The 10,921-nt window shown below is 38.0% G+C and overlaps 3 protein-coding genes across 3 annotated transcripts; all 3 read right to left on the reverse strand.

Moving 5' to 3' along the window:
• Window positions 1-157: 157 nt before the first annotated feature.
• On the reverse strand, window positions 158-2,415 carry LOC106337647 (pentatricopeptide repeat-containing protein At2g36980, mitochondrial). The gene has a single exon (XM_013776768.1). It carries the CDS (start codon window positions 2,169-2,171, stop codon window positions 312-314), a length of 1,860 nt encoding a protein of 619 aa, XP_013632222.1. The 5' UTR covers window positions 2,172-2,415; the 3' UTR covers window positions 158-311.
• Window positions 2,416-2,933: 518 nt separating this feature from the next.
• LOC106342977 (UDP-glycosyltransferase 86A1) lies at window positions 2,934-4,812 on the reverse strand. Its single transcript, XM_013782061.1, has 2 exons — window positions 4,235-4,812; window positions 2,934-3,990 (listed from the first exon to the last, which is right to left on the reverse strand). The coding sequence occupies exons 1-2, from the start codon at window positions 4,761-4,763 to the stop codon at window positions 3,047-3,049; spliced, it is 1,473 nt and encodes a 490-aa protein (XP_013637515.1). The 5' UTR covers window positions 4,764-4,812; the 3' UTR covers window positions 2,934-3,046.
• Window positions 4,813-6,343: 1,531 nt separating this feature from the next.
• Window positions 6,344-8,309, reverse strand: LOC106337089 (UDP-glycosyltransferase 86A1-like). Its single transcript, XM_013776121.1, has 2 exons — window positions 7,723-8,309; window positions 6,344-7,512 (listed from the first exon to the last, which is right to left on the reverse strand). The coding sequence occupies exons 1-2, from the start codon at window positions 8,249-8,251 to the stop codon at window positions 6,608-6,610; spliced, it is 1,434 nt and encodes a 477-aa protein (XP_013631575.1). The 5' UTR covers window positions 8,252-8,309; the 3' UTR covers window positions 6,344-6,607.
• Between the last annotated feature and the right edge of the window lie 2,612 nt (window positions 8,310-10,921).

Below are 10,921 nucleotides of genomic sequence, written 5' to 3' on the forward strand. Positions count from 1 at the left end.
TACTGAAAATTTCCAACCATAGAAAATAAAGAATTGTAGTGGAGAAACAGGAATAGAAAATCATTATGAACAAGTTCAGTACGAGCTATACGAGAGCCCACGTGATCTTAGTCAAATTCATTCTAACATTTTGACTAGTAGGTGAGAGAGAGATGTAGACATTGTTTGTTTTGATTGTACCACACTGCTTGTTTGTGTTAACGAATTAATTTGAAGTTAACACAGCTTCATGTTCTTAATGAAAAGAAGGCTACATCTCTGCTTCATTTGCTTATTATTACTGATACAATAGTGTATGTGTCTGCGTCATCTCAAGGTCCAAACGTTTCAGGGTTTCTCATGTCATATTGAAGCCATCTCAAAGTTTCAGAAAGCTCATCAATGCGTGGGTGTGAAGTACAGTCACCGACTACAAAAGCTGAAACTTGGTTTCCTACTTCAATCCAGCTACATCCAGGCGTTTTCTTCATGCCTCGTTCAGCCATCTCCCTCCTCACATCTTCTGCTTCCTTCCACCTCCCACTAGAGCAGTACAAGTTTGACAACAGAACAAAACTCATCTCCTCGCTTGGCTCCGCTATCTTCAGGACTTTACTAACTTCATTTCCTAACTCTGTCTCCAAATGCGTAGAACAAGCACCCAAAAGAGCTTCCCACGAGCTATTATAAGCTGTAGCCAACTCCTTTGCTTCTGCTAGATGTCCACTTCTCCCAAACATATCTATCATACATGTCACATGATCTACTTCCAATGAGATTCCATAATCCTTAACCATTGATTTAAAAACCGCGCATCCTTCCTCCACAAGTCCTGAATGGCTGCAAGTTGTCAGCAACCCAATGAACGTAACTTTGTCTGGTTTAGTCCCTGACGCTATCATGTCTTCATAGAGCTTTAGAGCTTCCTCTGCTAACCCGTGCACACCGAACGCGAAAATCATCGTGTTCCAAGAGACCAAATCTTTGTTACCTATATCACTAAACGCACGGTTTGATTCGTTGATATCTCCACATTTAGCATACAAATTAACCAAAGCGTTACCAACATAAGCATAGCCTTGAAAGCCACGATGGATCAAACAACCGTGTATCATTCTCCCCTGTCCTAAAAGAGCTAATCCTGAACACGCGTGAAGAACGGAACCATACGCAAAATGATCAGAATACACTTCAGATCTCATCATCTCAACGAAAAATCTCAGTGCTTGCTCTCCATCTCCGTTCTTACCGTACCCTGCAATCATTGTAGTCCAAGTAATGATATTTCTCTCAGGAGCTAGCTGAAAAACCTCAAGAGCCCTCTCTGTATCTCCTGTTTTCATACACGCGTCGATAATAGAGTTCCAAGATACCTGAGTCAAGACTTCAATAGACTCGAACTCTCTCATTGCATCATCTCTGCATCCTACTTTCGCGTAGAAACTCAACACGGAGTTCTTCGCCTCAACCGCAGAGTCCCACCCGCTCTTCACCATAACAGCATGAACCATCCGTCCATAAACAAGATTCGATGAATCACCACCACAAGCAGCGTTCATCAGAGAACTAAACGTGTAACAATCCGGTTCACACTCACTCTCCAGCAACATCTCTCTGAATAAACTTAAACAAGATTCAACCTTTCCACACTGGGCATGGCCAGAGATCATTATATTCCACGCATACACAACCCTTTTCGGCATTTCATCAAAAACATCAACGCCAGATTCAAACTCTCCAGAACTCATATACGCAGACAAAAGAGAGCACCAAGTTACTTCATTTCTAACACCATTGCCCATATCTCTAAACACTTTGTTAGCGCTGAGAGTGTCAGAGCACTTACCGTACATATCAATAAGAGAGTTGTTCACCTCCAATGAAGCATCGTAGCTAGACCGGATCACTAGAGAGTGAACCTGTGTTCCTAATCTAACATCACGTAGACTCGCACAAGTGCTCAAGATCGCTGTAAATGAATAACCATCAGGCTTGGAATCGGAGAATCTCAAGTGGGCGAACATCGAAATAGCTTCCTGATGTAGACCTAACCGGGAATAGCTCGTTAGCATTGTGTTCCACGACACGGTGTCTCTTTCAGGCATTTCGTCGAACACCTGGCGGGCGGTGGCTATGCGACCTGATTTGGCTAAAGACGCGACCTTTGAAGTAAGACGAAACAAAAGAGACATTTGGGTATATGATCATGAAGTCATATCGTTTCTGTTTTTTAGTTTTCAGAAAGTGAAGTTCATATCTTTCGCTGATGAAAAGTGGATTTGAGCAGATGGAGTAACATTTTCTGGTGTCCTAAGAACAAAGTTGCATAAGCAAAACTACGTTTTCACAACAATCACCAGACTTTTGAAAGGGGGTTTGGGGTCGGCAAAGAGTAGCATTACCGCCAAATTAATGTAAAGTGACAAAACCGGTTTAGTAACGGTTTATAGATCGGATAAAATGATAAATGAGAAAACCTATAATTTATATACTCCTCTGTCTTTGAAAAATATATTTCTTAGGATTTTCACAATTATTAAGAAAATATATACATGATTATGTTTTAACCAAAAGAATTTTAATAAACACGATTATGTTTTTTGAAATTTAAAATTAATAATTAATTTATGCATCGAAAATGTAAAAAATGTATCTTTTTGTTTTTTTTTTTTTAAACGTGAATGTTTCAGGAACGGAAAGAGTAGTTTAGAGATATTTGAAGTCTGGACACTCTACTCATTTGAGTTTGGATCGATTCTTTTGAAGCTTAGATATTTAGTTACAATTAATTTTTGGATTATGATTGGTTTAATTAATTTAGTTGGTATTCATTTGAATTTCAATTTGGTTCTAATTAGGCTTTAGTTCTTCAAGTATAGGAATTTAGTTCATGTATTGGTGCCTTCTAATCGAGTTGGCTTTGGTTTGATTCTTGGGTCCAGCTATTTTGCACATGCCTAAGATAAACTTTCATTCATGTTTAAGGTAGTTTTTTCATAAAGCTCCTTAATGTGATTAATAGGGTTTGCATGCAAAATACATAAATGACCATACCATTACATAAGCTTCAGCTGATCGACTTATTCTTACCCATTATATGACACAGTTTAGTTTCTATCTTATCTCGGACCTCATCAACGAATGAGTTAAAATTTGTCTCTGAAGATCCAACGCTAGTAACCGCATCTTTAATATGACATTTAACCTTCTCAACGTTGCTTCTCAGCTCACTCGAAGTTTCTTGGTTCATCAACCGTTTAATATTCACTGAGACTTCATCCCTTGTGATCATCTTCTTATCACAAAGGTTAATTCCAATTCGCCAATCATCAACCACAAGTTTCCGGTTCGTGAACTGATCGGTTAAAAGCGGATAACACAACAATGGTAAACCGCACCAAACGCTTTCTAGAATCGAATTCCATCCACAGTGTGTCAAAAACCCTCCAATAACCGGGTTTGAGATTACTGCCTTCTGACAGCACCACTGGACCACAATGCCTCGACCTTCGGCCTGGTCCATAAACCCGGTTGGAAGAAAATCCGGCACGTCAGAGCCCACTATATCTGGACGTAAAACCCAAATGAAACTAATCCCGCTAAGCAGAAGCCCATGGGCTATCTCCACGATCTCCTTCTTACCAACATGTGCATAGCTACCAAACGAAACATAGAGGACTGATCCGGTGGGGCGTCCTTTGAGCCACTCGGTGCAATCTGACTCGGCCCACAGGCTTGTGGGGACAACTGATTCGGTTGAGAAAACCGGACCGATGGCGTAAACCGGCTGGTTGGCTTGTAGAGCTGAGAGAGAGTCTGGTTCGAGTTCTTGTACGGTGTTGCACAAAACGAAATCTGCTTTCTTGACATCTGTGAAGGCCTTGAATATTATTCTATAGACCACTGTGTTTGTGTCGACATCTTTGTCGCTCACTTGAAGATATGACATCAAGTCTTTTGGGTCTATTGCCTTAACTCCTGGTATGTAATCGATCACGTCTTCACGATTATCTAGCATATAGTTAAGAAAATGTTCAATACATGATCTAACAAAAACCCTTTAATATATAAAAAAATTCTACGTAAATTCACTTCCACAAAAAAAAAAAAAAAATCACTTCCACAAAATATTCAAATCATGAAGTCATATACCAAATTTTAGTGATTTTTATGGATATAATTTTAATATACAGCTACGTAATTATAATATGCAACAATAATATGGGTGGTATGATTAATTAATTAAGAGGGTTACCAAGAGATTTGAAATGACAGTTGGATATAAGGAGATGCAAGTGATAATAGAGATTGAGGACCAAGGCAGGTTCGGTCCAAAACGAGACATTAACAAGGTTGTGTTTCTCGCAAATCATAGATGACCAAACGTAAAACGTGTCGTTGATCAAGCAAGTCACCGGAGGATCATCACCCCGGCGGGAGATTTTGGTGATGAGATCGTCAACGTGGGCAGGGAAGACGTGGAGAATGCCTTCGAAGAATTGGTCATGGTTAAGCGACCGGTCAAACTCCAAAGGGAAGCCGTCGCTCACTGTGGTGTAACGTATGTCAAGGTTTCCGTAGCTGCGAACTTCGGAGAAAATATCTCCGGCGTCACCTTGGCGAGCGGTGGAGATGTGGTGGTGGATGCAGTCAGTGTTGACGAAAGTGATGGTGAAGCCGTGAGAAGCGAGTTTGATGGCTAAGTGGACAAAAGGGATGACATGGCCTTGAAGTGGGTATGGTATCATCATGGCATGAGGCTTTCTAGACTTTGCTCTCTCCATTGATCTTCGATATTTGGAAGAGTTTTATTCTCTTGGTATTTTGAGTGGTATAGATGTGTAGACTGGATATTTATATATGGTTTAGTTAGAGCACCGTTAACCCTAGCATCTCAAATGGGGTGCTTAATTTTTTTTTTTTTTTTATCTTTTGTTTGATTAAAAAAAATTAAAAACGAACTAATCGCGGATCGACACGTATCATTGGGATCCGCGAAACAATGAAAAACTCGACACTTAATCAGCGTTTTTGGCACATCTTCTTCTTCTCTTATGGTGGGGACCACCATCTAGCACTCCATTAAACGTCTACAGATGCTCTAAGTTTCTAATGGATCTTTTTATTATTATTTTTCAACACCATTCGTAGAAAACTTGAGAGGATATTCTTTTAAAGAAAAGTAAACAGTTTACCAATTAAACAATTTCTTTCAAGCTTAACATACCTCTTTTCTGGGCTGCTCTGGATCGACAACAAACAATATATAGACCACACGACTAATACTATATCGTGCTACGCTATATAAGTTTCCAATTTATTAACAATTAACGGATGAACAGACTGTTTTGTGTATCGTTTATTCTAGGTCTTATCTCAATTCCAACGTAGAATCCCTAACACTTACTAATCATACAGCAGGTTCTATTGTGAATATATTAGAACTCGAATATGCATGTACATAAACATAGAATGAATTATATTATATTGTTTTATCTTGGAAAGTATATTGGGACAACAGAAGCCGTCAAATTTGGTTTTGCGAAAAGATGAGGACGATGAATTTTCAAAGGGCACGTAGAGACAGTCTGTTCGTGTTCGAGGACGACATGATAAGAACGAGTGGACCAGTGTAACTAAAGCAGATTTATCATTTTATGACAAGTTGGCTTACATCATTTTTGTATCATTGGCTTGCACCAATTTTTGTACTTATGGCAACATGGCACTTCAATAAATATCTGTTCAGAAAACTGGAATTTTGGATGATATTCACTCACAACACGGTAAAAAAAAGTGGTTGTTTTCTTCCTAATGAGGAAACCAATATGGTTTGGTTTAATGAATCAAACTTAGCTACTAAAAATGAATTATACTTAGGATGAAGAGTCTAGCTAGTTTTGATATTCAGCTTTGACTTGGACTATACGAGAAATTGAATGTTGGTTACCGTTTGTCGTGTGTAGATAAATTTGAAGGAGATATATCTAGACATGTTTTATCTCGACAACAATGGAAGACTCGTAGACTTTTATTTACAGTGGAGAAGATAGTCTTCTATCAACCACTTATGAGAACAACTTTTTGTGAGGTTATATGTTTTGGAGATTAATTTTGTGAACCGCAATCACTTTAATGTGTGGTGGGGATAATGGGATAATTGTTGATTTTTTTTTCTTATAATGAGGTAACCGATGTGGTATAGTTCAAACCAAACTTAGTGATTATAGATCGACTTTGATTTTCAAGAGTGGAAATGGTTTAATATTTTGATTGGTTTGAAAGAGACGTTGAACGCTAAAATAACGGTATAAATTTTTGACGAGAAAGTTACTCTGTTCTTTTACTCAAACGGTTTAAAGAGTTAAAAATATTATTCTACATGCTTATTTGCTATGAAGCCACGAAACTTCGATGAACAAAAGAAGAAATCAAAAGGGACCCATAGCAAACTAAGCATATAAAAAACAGCAAGTGTAAAACATAGAAACATGTATCGACACAGAAGAAAGTGTGAAAGAGTTAAAAACTTACATCAGGTATTTTTGTACAGTGAAGCTATCAGTTAGTCTACATCATTACCTAGCTTAGTCTAATCAACTTATGTAACCGATTTATATGACCCACTTTAGTTTCCAATTTCTATTCTATCACGAACCTCACCAACGAATGAGTTAAAATTAACCTCTGAAGATCCAACGGTTGTAACCGCATCTTTGACATATCGATTAACCTTCTCGACATTGCTTCTCAGTTCACTTGAAATTTCTTTGAACCGCCTGATATTCACCGAGACTTCATCCCTTGTGACCATCTTCTTCTCACAAAGGTTAATTCCAATGCGCCAATCATCCACCACAAGCTTCCGGTTCGTGAACTGATCGTTTAAAAGCGGATAACACAACAATGGTAAACCACACCAAACGCTTTCTAGAACCGAATTCCACCCGCAATGTGTCAAAAACCCTCCAATGGTCGGGTTTGACAATACTGCCATCTGACAACACCACTGGACCACGATGCCTCGACTTTGGGCTCGGTCCATAAACCCGGTTGGAAGAAAATCCGGCACGTCAGAGCCTACTATATCTGGACGTAAAACCCAAATGAAACTAAGTCCACTTAGTAAAAGCCCATGGGCTATCTCCACGATCTCCATCTTACCAACATGTGCATAGCTACCAAAAGAGACGTAGAGGACTGATCCGGTGGGCCGGCCTTTGAGCCACTCGGTACAATCAGACTCGGCCCACAGGCTTGTTGGGACAACCAATTCGGTTGAGAAAACCGGACCGATGGCGTAAACCGGTTGGTTGGCTTGTAGAGCAGAGAGTGAGCCTGGTTCCAGCTCTTGTACGGTGTTGCATAAAACGAAATCTGCTTTCTTGACGTCTGTGAAGGCCTCAAATATTATTCTATAGACCACTCTGTTTGTGTCGACGTCTTTGTCGGTCACTTGAAGATATGACATCAAGTCCTTTGGGTCTATTGCCTTAACTCCTGGTACGTAATCGATCACGTCTTCACGGTTATCTAGCATATAGTTACAAATGTTCAATAAATGATGTAACTAATACCATTTAATATATAAGAAAAACTCTACGTAAATTCACTTCTACAAAATATTCAAATCATGAAGTCATATACCTAATATTGGTGACTTTGTATGGATTTAATTTTAATATACAGCTAAGTGAAAATAATATGTAATAAACACATCAGTGGCAGGATTAGTTAAGTTACCAAGAGAATTGAAATGGCCGTTGGATATGAGGAGATGCAAGTGATAATAGATATTAAGGACCAAGGCAGGTTGGGTCCAAAACGAGACATTAACGAGGTTGTGCTTGTTACAAATCATAGATGACCAAACGTAAAACGTGTCGGCGATCAAGCAAGTCACCGGAGGATCATCACCCCGGCGGTAGATTTTGGTGATGAGATCATCAACGTGGGCAGGAAAGACGTGGATAAGGCCTTCGAAGAATTGGTCATGGTTAAGCGACCGGTCAAACTCCAAAGGGAAGCCGTCGCTCACCGTGGTGTAACGTATGTCAAGGTTTCCGGAGGTTCGAGCAGCGGAGAAGATATCTCCGGCGTCACCTTGGCGAGCGGTGGAGATGTGGTGGTGGATGGAGTCGGTGTTGACGAAAGTGATGGTGAAACCATGAGAAGCGAGTTTGATGGCTAAGTGGACAAAAGGGATGACATGGCCTTGAAGTGGGAATGGTATCATCATGGCATGAGGCTTTCTCGACTTTGCTCTCTCCATTGATCTTCTATATTTGGAAGAGTTTTATTCTCTTGGTATTTTGAGTGGTATAGATGCATATAAGGACTTCATATATATATATATATATATGGTATAAGTGAGTTTTTTTAACGTTGACTTATTACGATATTACAATTATTAGAAAAATTACATAGACAATTCGACAACCGACAATATTACATATTTTATGAGAATCTACGCCTAACTGCATCATCATGAGATTTCCTATGAAAATCTACGTCTGACCGATTTTACTTGTACCATGTTGAAGATCATTTGTAAGTTCTTTCTTTCGTAGTCTGTTGTTTAATAAATCGATTTTTCCGGAATTTGAAACATGACCTGCTGCTGTATAAGTATTAATTAATTCTCAGTTAAATCATTGGACTAAGGGATTTCCGAATTTTTTATGGATTTTTTTTGGTAAGATGTTTTTTATTTAATGGATCTTCTTTTCTTTTTCTTTTGTCAATAGAAAACTTGTAAGGATGTTCTTTCGAAGAAAATTAAAACAAATTGCCAATTAAACCAATTCCTTTTTAGTTTAACATGATAATCTCCCTTCAAAGTTTCAACTATTGGCTACTTGATGAACAACATATAATGAGCATAACGTCATATTGTTCCGGTGGAGAAAATAAACTATGCTTCACAACTTCTGGCAAAATTTTGAACTATATTATCGTTTATTCTATATCTTATCTCAATTCCAACTTAGAATTCCCAACCCTTACTCATCATACATTGTATATTAGAACTCGAATATGCCTTTACACAAACATACAATGAATAATCTTGGAAAATATATCGGGACAACAGAAGCAGTCAAATTTGGTTTTGGGGAAAAGATGAGGATGATGAATTTTCAAAGGACACGTAGAGACAGTCTGTTCGTGTACGAGGACGACATGATAAGAACGAGTGACCAGTGTAACTAAAGCAGATTTGTCATTTTGTGACAAGTTGGCTTACATCAGTTTTGTAAGGGATTTACATCATTTTTTTATTATTGGCTTACATCAGTTTTGTATGGGAGTTGCATCATTTTTTTGTAAGTTTTGTAACTATAGATTTTTTTTTTGTAATTATAACTTTTGATGTTTACTCATGGCAACATGGCACTTCAAGAAGTTGCTACAAGTGACTAACCATTTGGTACAAGCCCTCATATGTAATACCTAATATCAGTTCAGAAAACTGGTGTTTTGGATGATATTCACTTACAACACGATGAAAAGAGTGGTTGTTTTCTTCCTAATGAGGAAACCAATATGGTTTGATTTAATGAATCAAACTTAGCTACTGAATTATACTAATTAGGATGAAGAGTGCTAGTGTTGATATTTAGCTTTGACTTGGACGTATTGCTGAATACGAGAAATTGAATGTTGGATAGTGTTTGTCGTGTAGATAACATTGAAGGAAATGAATCTAGACATATTTTATCTCGATAACAATCGAAGACTCGTGGACTTTTATTAACAGTGGAGAAGATTGTCTTCTATCAACCAGTTATGAGAACTCTTTTTTGTTGAGGTATTTGGTGGGAATAATGGGAAAATTGTTGTTTTTTTTATAATGAGGTAACCGATGTGGGTTAGTTCTCGGTTACCTCAAAACAAACTAAAAGCAATTTATACTTTTATATTTTTCTTTAAAATAAAAATTTCTATTCCAATGTATGCATATATAATAAAGAAAAATATAGATGTGTTGTGAATAAAATGTGAGGTTGAAGATTTGTGTTTATTTATTTTATATGTATATTCTGATCGATGGGAAAAAGAGAAATAAGATGTTTACTTTAATATATATGTATTACATGAGAGGGAACTGAGGTGATCATAATATTTCTTTTGATTATTTATTATTATACAAATGAACGTGAGTGATCATTTATATAGGAAGAGAGGTCGGTGAAACCATTTATATAGGGAGAGAGGTCGGTGAAACCAAACCGACGTAATAGAAAAATACAAAACAATAGAACTGACACGTGCAGTGATGATAATGCAAAGCTATCAGGAGGAGAAGACAAGTGTTTGATGAATAATCATCTTCTTTAACACTCCCCCTTGATTATTCATCTTGTATTACGTAGTGCCTCGTTAAAAACCTAGTCATGGAAAAACTCATTGGGACAAAAACCATGAAAAGGGAAAAAGAGTACACTGCCGTAATCTCCCCCTGAAAATAGTGCACCTAGCTTTCTTATCACATGTCACGCAAATGCTGCATTCCGATACCATAAACGTGTTTTCGGAATGTTGTAGTCGAAAGAGCTTTTGTGAACAAGTCAGCCGGATGACCGTACATACACGATGTCCACCTCTTTATTTTTCTCGAGCTCCCTTATGTATGAGAAAAATCTTGGAGGGATATGAGTTGTTCTGTCGCTTTTGATGTAGCCTTCTTTGAGTTGAGCGACACAAGCCGAATTGTTTTCAAATATTTTCGTCGGCTCTTTTTCGTTGACTATTCCGCTTAATTCTTATATGTTGTGACTCATTGACCGAAGCCAAACATATTCTCGACATGCTTTGAAGAAGTCGAAACGTAGGATCGTTTCATGGAACGCTATGTAATCGTGGTTCATCAATTGTAAAACCATATCCAGTTTGTGTTCGACTTTATAAATAGCATGTATCTGCAAAACCATACCAAACTCGG

Source organism: Brassica oleracea, chromosome C4 (genome assembly GCF_000695525.1).
Source record: "Brassica oleracea var. oleracea cultivar TO1000 chromosome C4, BOL, whole genome shotgun sequence".
In the NCBI taxonomy this organism is placed as follows: domain Eukaryota; kingdom Viridiplantae; phylum Streptophyta; class Magnoliopsida; order Brassicales; family Brassicaceae; genus Brassica; species Brassica oleracea.